This window comes from Meles meles, chromosome 8 (assembly GCF_922984935.1).
Source record: "Meles meles chromosome 8, mMelMel3.1 paternal haplotype, whole genome shotgun sequence".
In the NCBI taxonomy this organism is placed as follows: Eukaryota; Metazoa; Chordata; class Mammalia; order Carnivora; family Mustelidae; genus Meles; species Meles meles.
Window position 1 is genome coordinate 56,276,910 of NC_060073.1, and position 25,384 is coordinate 56,302,293.

The 25,384-nt window shown below is 35.1% G+C and overlaps 1 protein-coding gene across 1 annotated transcript; it reads right to left on the reverse strand.

Annotated features, from left to right (window-relative positions):
• Positions 1–10,501: 10,501 nt before the first annotated feature.
• Positions 10,502–19,237, reverse strand: LOC123948717 (olfactory receptor 52N4-like). The gene is made up of 3 exons (XM_046015883.1): positions 19,216–19,237; positions 16,119–17,059; positions 10,502–10,516 (listed from the first exon to the last, which is right to left on the reverse strand). Exons 1-3 carry the CDS (start codon positions 19,235–19,237, stop codon positions 10,502–10,504), a joined length of 978 nt encoding a protein of 325 aa, XP_045871839.1.
• Between the last annotated feature and the right edge of the window lie 6,147 nt (positions 19,238–25,384).

Here is a 25,384-nt window from a genome sequence, read left to right on the forward strand (position 1 = left end):
AAATTTAAAGTTAGGGTGAGAAATTTTAAAATGTATTTCTTGAAACAAATATATAAACAAAAATTGGTAATGATATAAATCTGATAGCAGTATTAACAATTGTGTATCAAAAGGTTTAAGTATAAACCTACATGCAAAAAATAAGAGATTATAGACCATTTTAAACATACAGTATGTTCTAGATCATAAATGAGAATTAACAAAAAAATTAATATACTACAGACCATAAAAGAAACAAGAGAAGTGCATATATTTGGAAAGATTCAGTAATAGTATGAAGCAATAAATGTTTCAAATATAATATAATAATGGAAATAGCAATAGAAAATAGAATAGAAAAATAATGAGAAAATTAAAACTTTGGGAGTATGGTTAATAAATTTGTAAATTTAATAAACATTTAATAAATCTGTAACTTTAGGGGCGCCTGGGTGGCTCAGTGGGTTAAGCCGCTGCCTTCAGCTCAGGTCATGATCTCGGGGTCCTGGGATCGAGTCCCACATCGGGCTCTCTGCTCAGCGGAGAGCCTGCTTCCCTTCCTCTCTCTCTGCCTGCCTCTCTTGTGATTTCTCTCTGTCAAATAAATAAATCTTTAAAAAAAAAATCTGTAACTTTAAATGAACATATTACCAAAAAAATAGTAGACCAATGAATTAATACAAGGCATTATAGTAACTAACTTCAGATTAAACAAGAAAACAATAAAAAAATAAGACAGTACAGTAGTGGAATCCTACTCAAAGGGTCTGTCCAACAAGAAGATCTAACAATTTTAAATATCTATGCCCCTAACATGGGAGCAGCCAACTATATCAACCAATTAATAACAAAATCAAAGAAACACATCAATAATAATACAATAATAGTAGGGGACTTGAACACTCCCCTCACTGAAATGGACAGATCATCCAAGCAAAAGATCAACAAGGAAATAAAGGCCTTAAATGACACACTGGACCAGATGGACATCACAGATATATTCAGAACATTTCATCCCAAAGCAACAGAATACACATTCTTCTCTAGTGCACATGGAACCTTCTCCAGAATAGATCACATCCTGGGTCACAAATCAGGTCTCAACCGGTATCAAAAGATTAGGATTATTCCCTGCATATTTTCAGACCACAATGCTCTGAAGCTAGAACTCAATCACAAGAGGAAAGCTGGAAAGAAACCAAATACATGGAGACTAAACAGCATCCTTCTAAAGAATGAATGGGCTAACCAGGAAATTAAAAAAGAATTGAAAAAATTCATGGAAACAAATGATAATGAAAACACAACAGTTCAAAATCTGTGGGACACAGCAAAGGCAGTCCTGAGAGGAAAATATATAGCGGTACAAGCCTTTCTCAAGAAACAAGAAAGGTCTCAAGTACAGAAAGAACAAGAAAGAAACCCTAAACCCAGCAGGAGAAGAGAAATCATAAAGATCAGAGCAGAAATCAATGAAATAGAAACCAAAAAAACAATAGAAAAAATCAATGAAACTAGGAGCTGGTTCTTTGAAAGAATCAATAGGATTGATAAACCCCTGGCCAGACTCATCAAAAAGAAAAGAGAAAGGACCCAAATCAATAAAATCATGAATGAAAGAGGAGAGATCACAACTAACACCAAAGAAATACAGACAATTATAAGAACATACTATGAGCAACTCTACGCCAACAAATTAGACAATCTGGAAGAAATGGATGCATTCCTAGAGACATATAAATTACCACAACTGAACCAGGAAGAAATAGAATTTTCAAAAAATTAAAGATATTATTTAAATAATCATAAAATAGGCACAGTCTTGAGGAAAAGGGAATGGGCAAAATGGGTAAAAGGGACTGGGAGATAAAAGCTTCCAAATAAGTCACTAGGATGAAAAGCACAACAAAAGGAATATATTCAATAATATTGTAATAGCACTGTATGGTAACTTGTGGTGAGTGAGCATAACATACAGACTTTTCAAATGACCGTATTGTACATCTGAAACTAATGTAACTTTGGATGTTAACTATACTTCAATAAAAAAAAAAAAGACACAATCTAAGAAATTATTCAACAGAAAACAAAAAGTTGAGACATGGCATTTGGAAAAATTATTTTAAAATATTAAAGGATATAGTGAGTTACTTTATGAATCAAAATTGAAAATTTAGGAACTGTACAATATATCTTTTAAGGTTTTATTTATTTATTTGAGAGAGAATGAGAGGAGGAGCCAGAGAAGAGGTAGAGGGACCCCGAGATCATGACTTGAGCCAAAGGCAGATGCTTAAACAACCGAGCCACCCAGGCACTGCTGAGAATGTAAAATATGTTAAGGAGTGTAAATCCATAATTGACTAAACAGATAAATAAACTGCAGCAGAAGTTGTAAAAGTATAAAATACCTGAAGAATTCGCCAGAGAATTTAATATTAACTCTCAAACAAAATTTACTTCTTAGAAGATATAATTATTACCTTATATATTTATTCAGGAATTATACAGCTAAATAGTAACAATAATTCAAGGAATTACAGCTGAACTAAGATAATTTCAAACTGGAAAACACATTTCAAAAAGAAATGTTTTAGGACTATTTTGATTATAAATTTCAATTATTTGTAAATATTTACAAATATTTGTAAATCTAATTATGCAGCATATAAAAATAGATATGCAAGACCAAGTATAATTTAGCATTAGAAATATACTAGGAATATGGGGCACCTGGGTGGCTCAGTGGGTTAAGCCTCTGCCTTCGGCTCAGGTCATGATCTCAGGGTTCTGGGATAGAGCCTCACATGGGGCTCTCTGCTCAGCAGGGAGCCTGGTTCCTCCTCTGTCTCTCTCTCTCTGCCTGTCTCTCTGCCTACCTATGATCTGTCTGTCAAATAAATAAAGTCTTAACAAAAAAAGAAATATACTAGGAATAATTCACTACATTAAAAATGTTATTTTTTGGGATTTGTTATTTATGGAAGTAGGAATTATATAGGCTATCTCTGTACCTCCTGCTCAATATATTTTTTATTGTGAAACCCAAATAACATAAAATTTATATATTTTTTAAATTTATTTATTTTCAGCGTAACAGTACTCATTGTTTTTGCACTTAAAATTTATTTTTAAGTGTATGTTTCAGTGACATTAAACACGTTCCTGTTGTTGTCAACCATCACCTCTATCCATCCCCATAACTCTTTTCATCTTGTAAAACTGAAATTCTGTAACTATTAAACAATAACACTCCATTCTTTCCTTTCCCACCCCTGACCACCACCCTTTCTGTTTTTTCAGTTTTTGACTGCTAAATATCTCATATAAGTGGAGTCCTGCAGCTTTTGTTTATTTGTGACTGGTTTATTTCATTCAGCATAATGTCCTCAAGGTCCATCCATATTGAAGCATATTGCAGAATCTCCTGCCTTTTTAAGGTTGAGAATGTTGAATTCTGTGTACACACACACACACACACACACACAACACATTTTGCTATATATTCACTGGTCAATGTTCCCTTCAGTTGCTTCTCTTATTTTAGCTATTGTGAATAATGCTGCTATATACATGCATGTATAAACATGTCTGTGAGACCCTATTATCTATTTGCTTAGTTATATACCCAGAAGAGAAATTGTTGGATCATATGGTCATTCTTTTAAAAAATTTTTGGCCCCTGGCTTCTGTCCAACTTTGCTTTGAATCTTGTTGCTTTAAAACATAAATACTATTAACATTTTAAAAATTGAAGGAAAATCAGTGTAAGTCAGATAGGTCAGAGAAATATTTGGTTTTATCTATTTATATATTTCTAAAAAACCAACTTAAACTTAACAGGTATTTAAAAAGGAACTTTTGTAATGTGACAAGTATTAGCTAATAAAATTCAAAGATTACTTATTTAATCAAGACAGAAGTGCCTACCATCTCAGTTTGCATTCTTCAATATATTGGAGATCCAAAGGCTAATGTGTTAGTAAGGGAAAAAAATGAGTTCAAAATATAATAATCTAGATTGAAATACCAGAAATTTTAAGACAAACCTTTTAAAACATGAATAATTACTTGGAAGATATTTGTATATATTTTTTTCATTTGTGTTGACTTTGTTTTTTTTAAGTTTTTGTTTTAATTTCAGTTAGTTAACATACAGTGTAATATATTCTTTTTTTCAGTGTAATATATTTTTAACAGTGGATTATGTTTATTTGCTGTGCTAAAAATTAATATATCTTGCCAGACATTTAAGAGAAACTGAGTGTCCTTTCAGTTACAGGGTTTCCCATTGAAAGTCACACCTAAATATCTTGCTCTTATTGTTCAACAAACATTCAACTATTTTGAGTGAAAATGCAGCTCTGTGTGGCCTATGAACTTGAAAAATTACCTTAGCTCATAGGATCCTCTGTTCTAATCTATAAAATAATTCATTTCTAACTCCTGAGTATGGGTTAGGAATTAAATTCTATTAAAATCCTTGCACATTGGGGAAGGTATGTGCTATGGTGAGTGCTGTCAAATGTATAAACTTGGCCATTCTCAGACCTGTACCCTTGGGGCTAATAATACATTATATGTTAATAAAAAAATTAAAAATTTTTAAAAAAGAGTACAAGTATCTTGAGCACTGAGAAATGTGTAAAATTGTTGAATAACTATATTGTATCCCTGAAATCAATAAAACACTGTGTGTTAATTATTAAAAAATCCTTGCAAAATACAAGGATAATTAATATTTATGTGGTCAATTTAAATGAGGTCCTGGAGGGCTGGCTCTTTCCTCAGTCAGGACAGCAGCCATCAGAGCCTGATACCATGAGACTGATTATTAAGAGTCAGAAAGCTAAGAAAACCATGAGTATGTATATGTATAGAAACCCAAAGGAGAGTGATGAATGCTGATACAGTCAACTAAATCCTGGGCTTGAAAAACTTCTGAGGAATTGTAAAGCTATAAAGCATCTAATAAAAGAAAATTAACAGAACACTGAATATGATTCTAAAGAATACCAGTACTAATAAACTTTACTGTATTTTTTCTTCTTTTTTTACATATTAGAGCATTTTGTCCCATCAAATTCAGTAAAGTTTTCCAGGATTTAAGTTAACTTGTCCCAGAGACTCCTGTAGAGTCACTAATATTATGCAGTTGTGCTTACCACAGATGGGTCCTTTTCTTCTGTAGAAGGCATCCCCAAATCTCTGCAGAAAATGAAAAGAATGGCTCTGTCCCCGACTACGTACTTACTGTGGGAGTGCCATACTTGGCTTGTTTTAAGTAGTGGACTTCAATATAACCAGAGATGGTGCACAGGTATTGCAGATGGAGTTGAGGATTTTATGATCAGTGAAGAGAAACTCAGAGGAACACTTTGAGAGAAAGCCAGTTCCCTAGAGCTGTAAATCCCAAGTCAGTCTGAAGTCAGTCAAATCCAACAGTGTAATTAGGGGAAAGTATTGAAATCACATCATTTAGCTAACATCCGAATTTGGCCTTGATGGAGCTAAACTTTTATTAAATACAAGCATAAATGTATTTAAATGTCTACATTTTAGGACAGCTTTCTCTTTAAAGAAAGTCTTTTGGAAGTGTTTTTTTTTTTTTTTTTTTTTTTTTTTTTTTGACAGAGATCACAAGTAGATAGAGAGGCAGAGAGAGAGAGAAAGAGGGACGCAGGCTCCCCGCTGAGCAGAGAGCCCGATGCGGGACTCAATCCCAGGACCCTGAGACCATGACCCAAGCCGAAGGCAGCGGCTTAACCCACTTAGCCACCCAGGGGCCCCAGAAGTGTTTTGTTTTTAAGGAAAAGCAGAATATAAAATCTTCCTATTTTTTTCTGTGTTTGAATAATTTTATTTTGGTTTTTGATTCAAGTATAATTAACATGCAGCATTATATGAGTTTCAGATATACAATAAAGAGATTCAACAATTCTATACATTTCTTAGTGCTCATCAAGATAAGTGTCCTCTTGATTCCCTTCACCATTTCATGCACCCCCCACAGTTACCTCCCTTCTGGTAACTGCCAGTTTGTTCTCTATGAATCTGGTTTTGTTTGTTTGCCCCTTGTTTCTTTTTTTCCTTTTTTGTTCATTTGTTTCTTAAATTCTGCATATGAGTGAAATAATATGGTATTTGTCTTTCTCTAACTCACTTATTTCACTTAGCATTATACTTTCTAGATCCATCCATGTTGCTACACAGGGCAAGATTTCATGCTTTTTTTATGGTGGGAAAGATTCCGTAACATTCCACATATATCATGAATACCACATCTTCTTTATCCATTCATCTATCAGTGGACACTTGGGTTGCTTCCAAAATTTGGCTATTGTGAATAGTACTGCAGGGGTGCCTGGGTACTCTGCCTGCCTCTCTGCCTACTTGTGATCTCTGTCTGTCGAGTAAGTTTAAAAAAAATAGTACTGCAAAACCACAATGAGATATCACCTCACACCAGTCAGAATGGCTAAAATTAACAAGTCAGGAAATGACAGATGCTGGCGAGGATGCGGAGAAAGGGGAACCCTCCTACACTGTTGGTGGGAATGCAAGCTGGTGCAACCACTCTGGAAAACAGCATGGAGGTTCCTCAAAAGGTTGAAAATAGAACTACCCTATGACCCAGCAATTGCACTACTGGGTATTTACCCTAACGATCAGACGTAGTGATCTGAAGGGGCACGTGCACCCGAATGTTTATAGCAGCAATGTCTACAATAGCCAAACTATGGAAAGAACCTAGATGTCCATCAACAGATGAATGGATAAAGAAGAGGTGGTATATATACACAAGGGAATACTATGCAGCCATCAAAAGAAATGAAATCTTGCCATTTACGACAACGTGGATGGAGCTAGAGGGTATCATGCTTAGTGAAATAAGTCAATCGGAGAAAGACAACTATCATATGATCTCCCTGATATGAGGACGTGGAGATGCAACATGGGGGGTTTGGGGGATAGGAGAAGATTAAATGAAACAAGATGGGATTGGGAGGGAGGCAAACCATAAGTGACTCTTAATCTCACAAAACAAACTGGGGGTTGCTGGGGGAGGTGGGGTTGGGAGAGGGGGAGGGGGATTATGGACATTGGGAAGGGTATGTGCTATGGTGAGTGCTGTGAAGTGTGTAAACCTGGCGATTCACAGACCTGTACCCCTGGGGATAAAAATACATTATATGTTTATAAAAAATAATAAATAAATAAATATATAAAATTAAAAAAATAGTACTGCAATAAATATAGGGTTGCATATATGTTTTTGAATTAGTATTTTTGTTTTCTTTGGGTAAATCTAAGTAGTGGAATTACTGAATCATGTGGTCATTCTATTTTTTTTTTTGCCTTCTTCCATTTTATTTTTTTAAATTTTTATTTATTTTTTAATTTCTTTTCAGTGTCCAGAATTTATTGTTTATGCACCACACCCAGTACTCCATGCAAGAGATGCCCTCCACAATACCCACCACCAGGCTTACCCAACCTCCCATCCCTCTCCCCTCCAAAACCCTCAGTTAGTTCCTCAGAGTCCACCATCTATCATGGTTCTCCGTGTTATTCCTTATGCTCCACAAATAACCAAAACCATGTGATAATTGGCCATTCTATTTTTAATTTAAGAAAACTATACGGTTTTCCACAGTGGCTGCACCAATTTGCATTCTCAGAAAAAAGGCTCAAGCGTTCCTTTTCCTTTACATCCTCACCAACACTTTTTACTTCTTGTGTTTTTATTTTAGCCATTATGATAGGTATAATGTATTATACCTAAAGTATTACACCTGCACAAATTCTGAGTTCCCTTTCTTTGAATTAACATGTGTTTGTTCAATTTAAACTTAGATATAATGTGTACACAATTAGGACCAACTGGCTGGAGTTAACCTCTCCTCTTAGAATCTATTTCAACATGGAGGACATGGGGAGCTGGAGAGTAGAAGGGAGTTGGGGGAAATTGGAGGGGGAGAAGAACCATGAGAAACTGTGGACTCTGAGAAACAATCTGAGGGTTTTGGAAGGGACAGGGGTGGGAGGTTGGGTGAGCCTGGTGGTAGGTATTGTGGAGGGCACATATTGCATAGAGCACTGGGTGTGGTGCATAAACAATAAATTCTGGAATACCAAAAGAAATTAAAAAAAAAAGGAAATTTTAAAAAAGTAATCTATTTCATTCCCAGCTGGAAACAAACAAACAAATAAAACAAAACAAAACCCACACAGATCATCCAGCTCATGTATCAGGAAACAAGCAAGGCTCCAAGCTCCTTGTTGACTAAGGGAATTCTTAAGGTCAGGGACAGAGTTGGCTCTGGGACCCATCTCTTGATGGCAGCAGCACTCCCCATCAACTCCCTGATTGTATTTCTTTTCATTTTGGCTTGACATTAAGGGAAGACAATGTAAAAGTGACTAACCAAAAATCTGTAGTTATTTTCAACAGTATTCAACATAAAGAGATTTTCAAGATTTACTGTAATGGTTACTGTAGGCTATCTTAAAAAATCTGTTAAAAAATCAAAACCACCAATATGCCATGTTAGTTCAGGTCTACTGGGATGTGGATGCTGAGACAGCATCAGAAATGCAAGAGATGTACTGGGAGGAAGGATAAAGGAGAAAGGGAACAGTGCTGGCAGAGGGAGCATCCAAAGATGCTCCAGATCTGACACCTGGGATGTGAGACCAGGACAGAAGGAGATAACAGTGTAGCCCTCATTGTAAATTTAATTTGAATTTTCCTGATGATAAGTGTTGTTGAGTATATTTCATGTGTCTGTTAGCAACCCATATGTCTTCTTCAGAAAAAAAAAAACCAAAACTGTCTGTTCAGTTCCTCTGCCTATTTTTTTAATAGAATTATTTGTGTTTTTGGTGTTGAGCTGTATAAGTTCCTTGTCTATTTTGCATATTAACCTATCATCAGATATCTCATTTGCATATATCTGCCCCATTTAGTAAGTTGCCTTTTTGTTTTGTTGATGGTTTCCTTTGATGTGCAAGAGCTTTTTATTTTCATGTAGGATCGACAGTCCCTCCTTATATTTTTAATGTTTTATGTAGACAGATTTTTCTTCCAATTTTTGTCTCTAGGACTTGACTAATTTTGAGTAAGAGGAGGCACTTTGAAAGTAACTGGGTTGGTGAGCCCTAGATATCAAATAATACTAAATGATTGATATACCACCAGAGAATAGACACCTGGGCTCTTGCATTGTGTTGTACTTGGCTTATATAGTCTGAATGCCATTATATCAAGGGACAGAAGACTATGCTCTTAGTTATCTGCCAGGTTGTTCCCTAGCAGTAGTCTTCAAGAAGAGTTAAATCAACTCAGTCTAACCAGCCCACCCCAACACCTCACACAAACATATACAAATCAGAAAAGCACACGATTTTATAATATTCCATATCAACACATATGCATATTTTAATGGCTTAGGGTGCCTACAACACACCTTCTCAAGCTAAGAGTTCAATTAAAAAAAAACAACTAATAAATATATAAGTTCTTGAGATGAATGGCCCATTTTAGTGGAGGGTCCACAAATATAACAAAGTGTGAGGAGAGAGACAGAAGAAGGAAGATAATACTTTCTGTAAATTTTGCCCACTTCTTACAACAGAAGTCACAAGTACAGTTTCATTCCTACCCTCTCTACCAGCCTGCCTGCTATGGTGGAAGAGATCTCTTCTCTTCCTGCTATTGTCCCCAGTTGTGCTCCTGGTCTCTGATACTTATTTTATTATTATTACTATTTTGTCTTTATGGTCTGTATTTCAATTTTTAGTGCTTCCTCCCTCAAACATTTAAGCATGTTTAATTCTCAATGATTTTAAGAAAAAAAAACCCTACTCTAATACTCTACTTGTTTCATAGAAAAAGTTTCATAAGTTTTGTGATTTACTTTTCTTCTCTTCCTACATATTGTTAATTTATTGTAATATAGCTTCTTGTCATTAAACCCCCTTACTCATGAAATCTTTGTAGAGACCCCAGTGAATGTTTTTTCTATAGCCATACCCTTAGGTCTATAAATTTGTACAGTCCCCTGTCTAATATCCTGACATTGGCTCTATGACTTGCTTTGGTCAATGGAGCAGTGCCAAATTTGATACAATTATAGGCTTAAAAAAATACATGTACCTCCCACCTCCTCTCTTGGAACCTGATCAGTAACAACCTGTGAACAAGCTTGAGCTTTCTAGCTTGAAAGGATGTAGTAGACGTGAGTATTAGAAGTGAGTACTCTCGGGGCGCCTGGGTGGCTCAGTGGGTTAAGCCGCCGCCTTCGGCTCAGGTCATGATCTCAGGGTCCTGGAATCGAGCCCCGCATCGGGCTCTCTGCTCGGCGGCGAGCCTGCTTCCCTCTCTCTCTCTGCCTGCCTCTCTGTCTACTTGCGATCTCTCTCTGTCAAATTAAAAAAAAAAAAAAAAAAAATTAAAAAAAAAAAAAAAAAGAAGTGAGTACTCTCAAATGAGGCTGTCCTCCAGTCAGCCTCAAGTCAATCAGCCAGCTAACTTCTGGATACAAGAACAAGCACAGTTAGGAACAGCAAGACAATTCTGACCTATGAATTAACACAACTCCCTGGGTGATTCCTGGGCCCATGAACAAAAAAATTATTTATTGTGTGCCACTGAAGTTTTGTGGTTGCTTGTTATACAGTTTACTGTGGCAAACTATAACTGATTCATTCCTTCATCAGAAAACACTGCCTTCCTTTCTATTCAGAGGCATTATACACCAATAATTCTTTTCACATTTTATTCATTCCTTTCAAGAATCTTGGACGGTCTTTTATTCTGATGTCCATTCTTTAAATATTACTGTCCTTCAGAATCTAGGTTGAAGCTCCTTTCCCAGAACCCCTTTTGGTAATTTCACCAATGCATTTATATATGCAGTAAATATGTTTTGAATGTTGTGTGCACATGCACATGAACCATGCCTGTAGTTACTATGCTGAGCAAGAAGAACAATGTTCTTGCTCTCTCAGGAACATTTTGGTAAAGAGGAAAATCAATTAAAAAGCATATAAATAGGAATTTTTATTAACCTAGATGATATAGTAACTTGAGAAACCTCTTTACTGACACTGGACCTTAAACCTAACACATGTGAATAAAAAAGCCATAATGTGATTAACAAGTATGAACAAAGGTACAGAACCCTACAACAAGCAAAGCAAAACACACATCTATTAATGAGGCCATAAGATGTGTGCACATAAATCAATATATTTGGTTTATAAAAGTGTCTCAATCTTCTCAAAATTTACATTTATAAAATATTTTATCTATTGTAGAAGAAAGCTAGAACTTAACAAAAAGAAGGCAGTTTGTCCAGAATCTAAAATACATGCTACTAAATATCTTAAAGGGAAAAAAGAAAATTTCATAAAAACATATTAAACTTAAAGAACTTCATGATAAAATATGGATGACACATGTAAAACCTATAACCAAATAAGTTTTCTTTTTTATATATCTAACCTTTACCGAAAAGAAAAATACATACTAACAAGGACTAAGTAGATGTTTGGTACAGAAATACAGATAATGACTAACACCAAGGAAATAGAAACAATCATCAGAAATTATTATCTACAGTTATATGCCAATAAGTTAAGCATCCTAGATGAAATGGATGCATTCCTGGAAACCTATAAACTTCCAAAACTGAATCAGGAAGAAACTGACAACTTGAATAGACTGCTTTCTAATAATGAGATTGAAGCAGTGATCAAAAACCTCCCAAAAAACAAGGGCCCAGGACCTGACAGATTCCTTGGAGAATTCTACCAAACATTCAAAGAAGAAATAACACCTATTCTCCTGAAGCTGTTTCAAAAAATAGAAAGAGAAGGAAAACTTCCAGACTCGTTTTATGAAGCCGGCATTACTCTGATCCCCAAACCAGGCAAAGATCCCTGCAAAAAAGAGAATTTCAGACCAATATCCTGATGAATATGGATGCTAAGATTCTAAGCAAGATCCTAGCTAAAAGGATCCAACAGTACATTAAAAAAATTAGAATAAATGAAACAAGATGGGATTGGGAGGGAGACAAACCATAAATGACTCTTAATCTCACAAAACAAACTGGGGTTTGCTGGGGGGAGGTGGGATTGGGAGAGGGGGAGGGGGCTATGGACATTGGGGAGGGGAGGCGAACCATAAGAGACTATGGACTCTGAAAAACAACCTGAGGGTTTTGAAGGGTCAGGGGTGGGAAGTTGGGGGAACAGGTGGTGGGTAATAGGGAGGGCACGTTTTGCATGTAGCACTGGGTGTTGTGCAAAAACAATGAATACTGTTACGCTGAAAAAAATAAATAAAATGGAGAAAAAAAAAGATTATCCACCATGACCAGGTGGGATTTATCCATGGGATGCAGGGGTGGTTCAACATTCACAAATCAATCAATGCCATAAAATAAATCAATAAGAGAAGAGAGAAAAACCACATGGTCCTCTCAATTGATGCAGAAAAAGCATTCGACAAGATACAGTGTCCGTTCCTGATTAAAACACTTCAAAGTATAGAGAGGGAACATTCCTCAACTTCATAAAATCTATCCATGAAGAAACCACAGCGAATATCATCCTCAACGGGAAAAAGCTGACAGCCTTCCCTTTGAGATCAGGAACAAGACAAGGATGCCCACTCTCACCACTCTTGTTCGATATAGTATTAGAAGTCCTAGCAACAGCAATCAGACAACAAAGAGAAATAAAAGGCATTCGAATTGGCAATGAAGAAGTCAAACTCTCTCTCTTCACATATGACATGATACTTACATGGAAAACCCAAAAGACTCCACCCCCAAACTTCTAGAACTCATACAGCAATTCAGTAATGTGGCAGGATACAAAATCAATGTACAGAAATCAATTGCTTCCTTATACACTAACAATGAAAATACAGAAAGGGAAACCAGAAATACAGATAAAGAGCAACTGCATTAAGTCACAAAAGAAAATAATTAGGACAAGGGCAGAAATTAATGCACTAAAAATAGGAAAAAACTATGAAAAATAAAGAAGATTAATGAAGAAACGATTCTAAAAATATTATTGAGATAGATACATTTCTTATAAATCTGATTAAGGGAAAATAATTATAAATAAGATGCAAATAAGCCAAATATGGAACCCCCAAGAGCACAAGAATTAAGTGACATGCTCTCAATTTGAAATACTGTTTACATTTTAAACACTATATACTAACAAATTTGAAAACAAAGAGAACTAAAAAATTAAGAAGGGCAAAATTAAAGATTTTTTTTAAGATTTTATTTATTTATTTATTTATTTATTTGACAGATCACAAGTAGTCAGAGAGGCAGGCAGAAAGAGAGTGAAGAGGAAGCAGGCTCCCTGCTGAGCTGAGAGCCTGATGTGGGGGGCTCGATCTACTCTCCCTGTAGTTTGTCTTTCCTACCCATCATCTGAAATTACTTTTGGTAATTCCACCACTGCCTTCCAGGTTAAACTGAATAGACCATTCTGTAATTTCATCTAACATTACTTCTCAGAAATATTGTACATGTATAACCCAGAGTAGCTCAATTTGTTTACATGCATGGGAAAACGTTTTTTCTATTCTTTTTTTTTTAAAGATTCTATTTATTTATTTGACAGAGATCACAAGTAGTCAGAGAGGCAGGCAGAGAGAGGAGGAAGCAGGCTCCCCGCTGAGCAGAGAGTCTGATGTGGGGCTTGATCCCAGAACTGTGGGATCATGACCTGAGCCAAAAGCAGAAGTTTTAACCCACTGAGTCACCCAGGTGCCCCCTTTTTTTCTATTCTTAAATTCATGCAATTACCTCCCCCTCTTCCCCATAAAATAAAACAAAAACAAAAACAAACAACAACAACAACAAAAACACCCTACTTTCACTCTACAAGCAGGGACACATTTGAGTTTCTACCTGAATCTGTGCTCCCTGAATTGCATTTCTTTGATCCCAAATAAACGCTCGTTTGCCTCTCAAAAAACTGTATATATTGAATTTAATTCATTTACTCCTGCTGTCTTGAAATACATTGTTTTTTTTAAATTTCAGATGGACAAAAAATTTCATGTTTTTCTCCACTTTGCTGAACACTCTACAACCACTAGTATTATGGGGTGATACTGGATATCTTTGTCTTGCTCTTTTCTTTTTCATATGAGGAGAGTGTTTATTTTGTTACCACAGGGAACAAACAAAACTACAAGAAATGTCTTCCAGATGATTGCATTTACTGAATTTGGTAAAAACCTTGTTCTTATTTGCTGATATGAAAATGATTCATCAGTAGCACTTAATGTTGGTAGGATGGAGTCTCTGTTGAGTATGATACAAAGTAGGGTTTTTTGTATGTATCTTTTATTAAGCCAGAAAGTTTTCTTTTTTTACTGTTTTATATAAATTCATATAGAACCATATAAAATCAGTTTCTATAATTTCTACAGATATTAAGATAATAATATGATCTTTGTTTCTTTTTTCTTATGGTAAGGTATATAATTTTGCTGAATCAAATCATTTATGTACCATGAGATAAACATTTCTTGATTATTATTTAGTTTTAATACACTGTTATTAATTAACTAATCTCTTATTTACAATTTTTGTAAATAAATTCATGAAGAAACTATGTCTATAATTTTCTGTCTTTATATTAACTCTATAGCACATGCCTTTGAAATTAACATTATAAGTGCTTTACAAAATGAATTGTGCACCTTTACCTATTTTACCATTTTATGGTATACTTTGCATAATTAAAAAATAATCTGAGGCATTTGGGTGGCTCAGTTGTTAAGTGTCCAACTCTTGATTTTGGCTCAGGACATGATCCCTGATCTCAGGGTTATGAAGGTTATGAAGGGTTATGAAGTCCCTGAGATTCTCTCTTTCCCAATCCCTCTCCCTCTGCCTCTCCCCATTCCCACTCCCTAAAACAAAACAAACAAAAAACCTGTCACTTGAAATTTGCTCTTCTGCTGTAAACAGAAACAATATTGGCCTACTGTTTTTGATTGCATATTTGCTTGTTTGAGGAATGTAGTGGATTGGAAGGGTTTGGATATGATATTAATTTCTTCAATTTTGGGGTGCCTGGGTGGCTCAGTAGGTTACAGCCTCTGCCTTCGGCTCAGGTCATGATCCCAGGGTCCTGGGATCAAGCCCCATATGGGGCTCTCTGCTCAGCAGGGAGCCTGCCCCCCCCCCCCACTGTCTGCCTCTCTGCCTATTGTGACTTCTTTCTCTGTCAAATAAATAAAATAATAAAATAAAATCTTTAAAAAATAGAAAGTAGACAAAATAGACAAAATAAGTAATTTTTATTCTTCCCTAATCCTGTGCTCATAAAATAATGCATACTATTATCTTCCTTAATTTGCTTAACATATTTTTCTACCTCTCCAGATAATATGTTTTTGAAGTCCATCTTGGAAAGAACTGCATATTCCACCAGTCTGTAGGGAAGCAGTTTTGTTTGGGATGAGCTAGGAGAAATGTGGTGTGTTGCCTAACTTATTTCCAAATTAGAAATTTGGAGGCTGAAACTTCATCAAACTAATCACCTTATGGATATTTCATAGCTTCTCCATCAGGAAGACAGCACTGAGAAAGTAGAGAAATTTTGGTAATGGTGGCAAAAAATATAACAATTAATTTAAAGTATAGCAAACACAAGTGAAAGAATTGTTCAAACTGGAAATTCCAATCACTATTTGGAAATAAGACAAACTGGCATCTGGTTGTAAATTATTGCCTTCCCATCAGGCATCCATCGAATCTGATTTAATGTCCCTCAATAGTCTCATTATGCTTTTGTTTGTGGAAACCTTGTAAATGATGAGAACAGTCTTTCACAGAGGAGATGAAATACTCACAGAAGAGGTTGTGGGGATGCCAGTGATACTGGGATTCCGAAGACACTTACCAAGAATGCACCACTCAACACCATCCCTTTTCATGGACAAAACCAGCACTCTCAGGAAGGCACTATTAGACTGACTAACTAGTCAACAGAAATATCTCTTTCCTTCCATTTCCTCCTATAGATTCTCTTCCCTTTTCTCCCCTTTACACCTTTCCTCCTTCACTTCTCTTCCCCTCCCTTACAAATATCTCTTTCATATGCTGTGGGAAACCCAAAAGGATTCTTATGACACAGTCTCGTATCTGCTTGGTTTTCACCCCATAGACAATAGGGTTCATAGTGGGAGGCAAGAGAAGATAAATATTGGCCACAATGATGTGGCAAGATGGAGGGATCTTGTGACCCCCAAAGCGGTGGGAAAAGAAGCAGAAAAAGGCTGGACTATAGGAGAAAACAATGGCACAGATGTGGGCAGTGCAGGTGCTGAAGGCCTTCTGTCGAGCATCTGCTGAAGAGAGGCTGACCACTGCCCGGAGGATCATGGTGTAGGAGACTGTGATGCACAGGATGTCAAAGCCCCCAATCAGGAGGGCAACTGTCAAACCGTAGATAACATTGATCTTGATATTTCCACAGGATAACTTGGCTACAGCCATGTGGTCACAGTAGGTATGGTATAGTATATTCTCTCCACAGTAGGGTAGTCTCTTGATGATGAAAGTCAAGGGAGTGACAAGTAACACCACTCTCAGAAAAGTAGCAAGCCCAACTTTTGCAATGACAGGATTAGTGAGGATAGTAGAGTAGTGCAGTGGGTAGCAGATGGCCACATAGCGGTCTAAGGCCATAAGCATGAGCACCCCAGATTCCATCCCTGTTGAGGTATAGATGAAGAACATTTGGACGAGGCAATCATTAAAGCTGATTTCCTTAAGATGGAACCAGAAGATGCAGAGAGCTTTAGGGATTGTAGTAGTGCACATGACAAGGTCAGTTAGGGAAAGCATAGCCAAGAAGTAGTACATGGACCTGTGCAAGGAGTCTTCACAGCAGATGAGATAGAGGAGGCCACAGTTCCCTATCACAGACACAGCATACATGGAGCAGAATGGGAAGGAAATCCACGTGTGCATGTTCTCCAGCCCTGGGATCCCATTAAGAATGAATGAGACTGGGGTCAGGTCTGTTTGGTTCAGCATTAGCATGATCAGACTGTTATAATCATTAGACAGGTTATAGATATTTGTGTATTTCTTGTTCTTTTGTTTTCTGATCCTCCAGTATTATGGAAAAAATCTTTTAAAAAAGAAGATAAATTTTAGCCATATTTTCCCTCTCATTCTCCCTCTCTCTGTCAAGTGTGCATTTTAATACCAAACAACAGATATTTCAAGCATGAGAGAATACTTAAACATAGGTCAAACCCAGTATGTGTTGTTTATTAATTCATTAATTTATTGATCTTTCAACAATACATATTTAGCACTTACTAGTTACCAGGTTCTTTCTCCCTCTCTCTGTCAAGTGTGCATTTTAATACCAAACAACAGATATTTCAAGCATGAGAGAATACTTAAACATAGATCAAACCCAGTATGTGTTGTTTATTAATTCATTAATTTATTGATCTTTCAACAATACATATTTAGCACTTACTAGTTACCAGGTTCTTTTTTTTTTTTTAAAGATTTTATTTATTTATTTGACAGAGAGAGATCACAAGTAGGCAGAGAGGCAGGCAGAGAGAGAGGAGGAAGCAGGCTCCCTGCGGAGCAGAGAGCCCCTTGTGGGGCTCGATCCCAGGACCCTGAGATCATGACCTGAGCCGAAGGCAGCGGCTTAATCCACTGAGCCACCAAGGCGCCCCTAGTTACCTACCAGGTTCTATGACGTATATTGCGTCTACACTATAGAAACAGAAATAAATAGATTAAATTACTTATAAATTTATAATGAAGGATAATTATATGATTTTTTTCTAATCATTTTATTTCTAATGATATTTGTTAGAATATCTAATGATATTTGTTAGAATATCTTATTTAAGGGGCGCCTGGGTGGCTCAGTGGGTTAAGCCACTGCCTTCGGCTCAGGTCATGATCTCGGGGTCCTGGGATCGAGTCCCGCATCGGGCTCTCTGCTCAGCAGGGAGCCTGCTTCCCTCTCTCTCTGCTTGCCTCTCTATCTACTTGTGATCTCTCTCTGTCGAATAAATAAATAAAATCTTAAAAAAAAAAGAATATCTTATTTAAATGTTAATTACTATATACATCTCCATTTAAATGTTCTCTTAAGGAAAATTTCACTGATCATTTCTCCAATGACCTAACAGATATGGTTAGGAATTTTCATTGCTGCTATTATGCTTATTGGGTCATACTTATACTATACTAAATACTGTTCTAAGAACTTTATAAATATTGACTCATTTAATCCTCACTACAAGCCCAGGAAGTATTAATCTGCACTTTTCTAACTGAGTAAATGGAAACACTATTTAGATGAGGCTTCTTCATATCTGTGTTGGTAGCATACAATACCAAAACTGAGCCCTTCTCTGACCATTTTTTAAAAATTATTTCTTCTAAATTTTGACATAGAAATGTGTGTTAGAAATAGTACTATAGGATAATAATGAAAATAAAAAATATCCAGCTCTACCTTTCTAACTATTGAAGTCTAGCTTCCCACAGTTGGTCAAAATTACTTATTTTAGTTCTCTACGAACATTGACCTTTGTATTTCTAAATAATTTGTTTAGCCTGCTTTTTTTTCCTATTTCCCTTGAAATTGTTTTTGTTAAAATTATTATTTCATGTTTAATTTATAATATAGATATTATCCCTTGCTAGGTCACATGATATTATGTCTATATTTTCTTCCCTATTTAATATTTTTCATTTTGATAGTACTTAATTTTTCTTAGTGTTTGATGTAGATATCTGAAAAAAACTTATTTTCAGAACTATAAAATATTTTTACTACTATTTCTTGATAGTTAAACATGATCTATCAATGTTAGTCCTTCCCACATGATCTGTCTGTTTCTGAGAAGTCCTGTTTCTCTGAAATAGTTTTTTCTCAGACACGTAATTCTCATCCAGAAATTCCCCTTCCCCTACTCTTTGTACATCGGTTTGTAGATCTGATTTTTCTTCATTCTATGTTTCAGGATATCATGGAAAACATTTTTTGAGACTCTCACTGTTTGAATATAGTTTAGTCTATTAATCATTTGGCTGGATTTAAAATTCTAGATTAATAAAAGCATTTCTGTATTGATCTCCTAGCTTCTAGTGAGATAATAAGAGGACCATACCAGTTCTTGATCCTCTGTACATGAATTATTTACCACTGACATTTTTTCATTTGTATTGCTTTGGGCCCTAAACTATTTAAGAACATTTAAAAATTTTTGTGTTCTGAAATTTAATGGCAATAATAAAGGAGTATGTGTGCTTGTTCATGTATAATTGTGAAGGCATTCATGGGATTTCTGACACTGGAAATCTGACACCGTTGACTTTGGAAATTTACTTAACTTCTAATAATTTATTCCCAACATTTTTCTTGTTATATTTCTACACACTTTTTTAGTTAGATATTGGTTCTTCTGAAATTATTCTTTTTATTTTTGCAGTTGAAAAATTTTAAGGCTAAATCTATTTCATCCCCTTTCTGAAGAGTTCTGAAAGGTTATATATCCCAAATATCTTGGCATTTTGTTTTTTGTAATATTACAAATTTCCAACATCTTATTTTTCTCTGATTAGTATGAATGCATAAAAATTATACATATATTTATTCTACTTCTTGTATATTAGTTCTATAACTTTAGAATTTTAATAATTTATTTTTATAGCTTACTTTACTTTTTATCATTAATTTTGGAAGTGTTTCTCAACTGTCTGATAATCTTCAACTTAATTCATACTTAATAGTCTTTAGAAAGCTGATTTGAAACTCCAGGTGATGATTGAGTCTCAGCAATTGATAATGTTTACTTTAAATCCTCTCTAGGACCTCTTTGCTTCATTATTGACATCCTTAGTTGTCATTATTTATAGGTATTTTTCAGAGACTTGTAATTTTCCCAAAAGAATCCACCAATCTACTTCTTGCAGTAAAAATTTAATTGGCCATCAGTGTTCTTGGAGTTGAGTAGAAGGACACTGCAGGTCTCACACTTAAGTATGAATATGGATTAAATCCTCACATATTTTATGATTCCTCATGCCTGACCTTTGTTAAACCTGACATTAAGCATTTGTAGGATTTGTTAGTTTCTTCTGAGAATAAACTTCCAGTCATCGTAACAGAATAGGTAATATTGTTTAGGATAATGGATGAATCAAAGATATCAAGTTGTTCCTTATTCCATTTTTCTTCTATCTACATCCCTGTTAATCTTTATGTATTTATACTGAAGGATGAGAGATTAGATACTATAAAAGGAAATTTCTTTTAGAAACAACAAAGCAACCTGGGATGAGTATGTTATTAAGAGGCAAACCATAAGAGACTATGGACTCTGAAAAACAACCTGAGGGTTTTGAAGGGTCAGGGGTGGGAGGTTGGGGGAACAGGTGGTGGGTAATAGGGAGGGCACGTTTTGCATGGAGCACTGGGTGTTGTGCAAAAACAATGAATACTGTTATGCTGAAAAAAATAAATAAAATGGGGGAAAAAAAAGAGTGTTCTTCAAAGACCTGTTTTTTTTTTTTTTTTTAGTGTGTATTTTTTTTGTCTGTTTGTTTACAGCATAACAGTGTTCATTGTTTTGGCATCACACCCAGTGCTCCATGCAATACATGCCCTTTCTATTACCCACCACCTGGTTCCCCAACCTCCCACCCCCGCCCCTTCAAAACCCTCTGGTTGTTTTTCAGAGTCCATAGTCTCTCATGGTTCATCTCCCCTTCCAGTTTCCCTCAACTCCCTCTCCTCTCCCTCTCCCCATGTCCTCCATGTTCTTTGTTATGCTCCACAAATAAGTGAGACCATATGATACTTGACTCTCTCTGCTTGACTTATTTCGCTCAGCATAATCTCTTCCAGTCCCGTCCATGTTGCAAGACCTGTTTTTACAAAATCTTGGTGTCTGCCACATAAGCATAGATAGAACCATAGTTTAAAAAAATCTTGGAGGAGATCAGGAAAATTTTCAAAGAGGAAAAGGTGAATTGTCTTATACCAGAAACATGATCCATTCTGTTGCTGTACTCCCATTACACTGATATTTTTAGCTTTGTGATTTTACAATTCTTTATCCAATTTGTGTCCCCTTCCTCCCACCAAATCTAGTTTCAATCATCAATTTCTTCTGGATGATTCAACTCTTTTTTGGAGAGGATAGAGTGCCATCCTCTAAATCCTCAATATGAAGTAATTATAGAGGTGGCAGGCTTACAGGTAAGGAATAAGACTACTGATGAAAGATATTTCTTACATTATTTTAATAGCATGTATTCTGAAAATTTATTTATATACTTGAATCATCTTCAATGTAATAAAACTATTAATATTTGCTCAGACTGTGTTTATTTTCATATTTGAAGTGTCTAACAAGACGCCAGGCACATTTTAGATGTCAATAAATGTTTTTGAATAAAGGAAGAGGTAAATGAGTGAATGCATCAAATTTCATACTTGACTTTAAGAGTTAATGCACTGTAGTCTAAATATTATTTCTTGGAAAGCATGAAGAACCACCAGAAGAAACAAAACTATGATGTCTGATTCATCAGTCACCAAAATATATAAATTTCAAAAAAATTCTCCATTGGGGCACCTGGGTGACTCAGTTAATTAGGCATATGACTCTTGGTTTTTGGCTCAGGTCATGATCTCAGAGTCATGAGATTCATCCCAGTGTCAGGCTCTGTGTTCAGTGGGGTGTCTGCTTGAGATTTTTTCTTCCTTTCTCTCTAACCCTACCCCTCCTGCCACACTCCATGATCGATCTCTCTCTCTCTCTTTTTCTCTATCTCTCTCTCTATATATATTTATAAGGTTCAAGGTTTTAAAATCCTGGTTAGTTAACATAAAGAATAATATTAGTGTCAGGAGTAGAATTTAGTGATTCATCACTTACATCTAACACACAGTGCTCATCACAGCAAGTGCCCTCCTTAAAATGCATCACCCATCTAGCCCATCCACTGCCCACCTTCCCCCCAACAGCTCTGTTTGTTCTCTATAGAGTCTGTTTTATGGTTTGTCTCTCTCTCTCTTTTGTTTCCTCCATGTTCATCAGTTTTGTTTCTTTAATTCCACATGAGTGAAACCATATGGTATTTGTCTTTCTCTGACTGACTTATTTCACTTATTTGACCAGTATATGCTAAATTCTCACACAAGTTGTTGAAAAATAGTATCACTACTTATTTATTCATCTCAGTACATTTGAAGAATAAACTTAATTTTATGTATCCATGCAGTAGAAACCAAGTAGAGAAATTAGGGAAAGCATAGATGCACATAAAATGAAAGCATACATACCCAAAAACTGAAAATGGGAAATATGACTCAGAGATTTGTGCTCTATATTTAAGAACATATATCCTAAATATGAGACAAATATCATATTTATGCCCCTTGTGTTTCTTTTTGTAACTCTAGTGTCAATTAATAAAACTAGCTTTATTGTTACATGTTACACCTATATATTTGCAAAACTCTTAAAGACCCACCAAGTAATATATATATAATATAGTATTAATCACAATTTAAATTACTTCCCCAAAACAAATTTAAAATTATTTTCATATCTTACAATCTAATTTTTCTACAGGGAAGATGGACTCATGCTATGCATGGGCAGGTTATACTGAAGTAGTAACACCAACACCAGAATAGCACCACTTATAAAGAACATTTTTACATCATCTGTTGTCTATTTTCACTCCCAAAACCTGTAGATCACAAATTCATTTCCTTACTAGACTGTCCTCGATTTAAAAAAAAACAAGTTTTTTCTCTCAATATGATGGTGGGTTTCTCCAAATAGGTTTTTCTATCTGGAATGAAAAAAATACAATCCTAAATAAATTCCTCTAGGAATAAAGCAAGGAAATTAGGTTCTCATTCTGAGAACATAATGAGAGCAGGTGAAAAGTAAGAGTGTTCTGACCAGGACTGAGAACTATTCTCTAGCTCTCTGCCATTTCATCTTGTGATGGGGCTGACTCATACCTGTACAGGACCAGTGATTCCTATTTAGTTAGGAAGATAACACAGATATTCATAATCATGATGGTAAGTTACACTGAATTGCAATCTGAAAAATGGGTAAATAAACCTTCTTCTAAGAAAACCCAATCCTTCACAACAGTTCTGCCTTCAAATGGGTGGATGGAATCAAAACTGTGTTGCCAGGAATATAATAATCAATTGTGTGTGCATGTATATATACACACGCACACACATATATCATCTCTCCTCTTTATTTACAGCCTATAAAATTAAAAAAAAAAAAAACAACAACCTGTCACTAGTTCCACAGGGGACAGGGACAGAGGGAGAGGGAAAGAGAGAATCTCAAGCAGACTCCATGCTGAATACAGAGCCCAAGAGGAGGGAGGTCAATCTCATGACCTGAAATCATACCCTGAGCTGAAATCCAGAGTCATACATCAACTCACTGAGTCACCCAGGCACCCCTCTATTCCCATTTTTGTATGTCCTTTAATACCTTGGATTTTATAAGCTGAATGCAATCTGTTCCAGGTGGTCAGGATGTTGGTCACAAAACATCACTATTCTACAATATATATACATGTACAGCACTAACCTCTAAATCCTTTGATATCTGTACTATTGAACTGAGCATTTAAAGAAACATTGTGTTTTTCTCAATGGGAGAAAATTGTATATATCTCAAGAGAATATTTAAGAATATTAGAGGCAACAGGTGCTGATATGAGAGTCAAGTTTACCCCTTGGAGAAGATCAAAAGTAAAGGAAACTTTCCATGTTTATTAACTATATAATATTGGATAAATAAGTGAATAATTTCATATGTTGTGTGTTTGTGTGAACATGTATATGTGGGTAGAGATGAAAATAAACATAAACTTTTAAAAATGAATATTAGTGATTTTAATACTTATTGCAGAGTTGTCTCTTTCTAAGTACAAGATTTGTAGGACACAAATTAAAAACACAAGTGGAGAATGTTTCAGACATTCACACACATCCATCCACTTCTTTTATTTGTTTATATTTTTGTGTGCCTAATTAAATAACATCATTGAATATTGAGTACTTCCCAAGTTAGGCTAAGAACTATGAAAAAAAAATCAGAAAATAGGTGAGGTGTCATAGTTTTAAAGATTTTACATTCTACTAACATAGATAATGAATATTATAGCATTCTAGAAGGTCATCAAAAGTTCAGGTTTATTATGCATACATATTATGTTAGGAATAATTAGCTGCCTACATTTTGACATAATAATGATGATGGTGAGAGTGGCAACAATTAAAAAAGAATAACTGATTCTAGTTTTATGTTCCTTTAAATAGCAAAATTGGAAAAAACTTAAATGCTCATTTTCTGGTAAACTGATAAACAAAATATGGTACATTCATATACTAGAAAACTATTCAGTAATAAAAAGGAAGGAACTGCTAATATATAAAACTCAAATGAATCTCAGAACTGATCCGTTAGAAAATTCAACTTAATCTGTAGTGACAGATTGCAAATCAGTGGTTGTGTGGATCCAGGGTGAAAGGAGGCATGAACTGCAAGTTCATTTTTTTAAACAAAATCTTGGCATAAAAATTTCATTTTTTATACAAAAATCTTTGAGGTGATGGACATGTTTTGTATTTTGATTGTGACAGTGGTTCCATGAGTGTATACATATGTCAAAACTCATCAAATTACACACTTTAAATGAATACAGTTTATTGTCTATAAATCATATTTAACAAAGTTGATTTTTTAAAAAATATGCTTGTATATTTTGATTGATTTTGAAAAACAAATGTCTGGAAGGAGATAAAGAGCATTCTTAAATTGCTAATATAGAGTTAACTTATGATACTTTCTTTGATATATATATATATTTACACACATATATAGCTACTGTGTGTGAATATATACATATATATTCATTTACATATATACACCCACGCTAGCTATATGTATTTTTGGCAAAAATCTTGATTATAGCATATTAAAACATAAATTTGGTATTTTCAGTGACATTATATAATTAGCCCATTCGACAAGGATTATTTAGTGTTATTATGATTGAATGAGTTTTTTATACAAAAATGGAATAATATATATGTAGAGAATATTTTAACTTCATTGGGTGCTTTTTAAAGTTGAGGTTAATTTCACACAATATACAATTAACCCTTTAATCATTTGAAAACATGCAATTGAGTGGCTTTTAGAACATTAACAATGCAGTGCAAATATTACCACTATATAATTACAGAACATTTCCCCTACCTCAAAAAGAACCGCCCCCCTATCATTAAGTAGTCACTC

Coding starts and splice junctions, on each gene's coding strand:
- LOC123948717 (XM_046015883.1), bottom strand. CDS start 19,237: ATGTCAGTGGTAAATAATTCAT. Junction 17,060..19,215: donor GTCAGTGGTAAATAATTCAT/GTACAGAGGATC, acceptor TGAACCAAACAG/ACCTGACCCCAGTCTCATTC.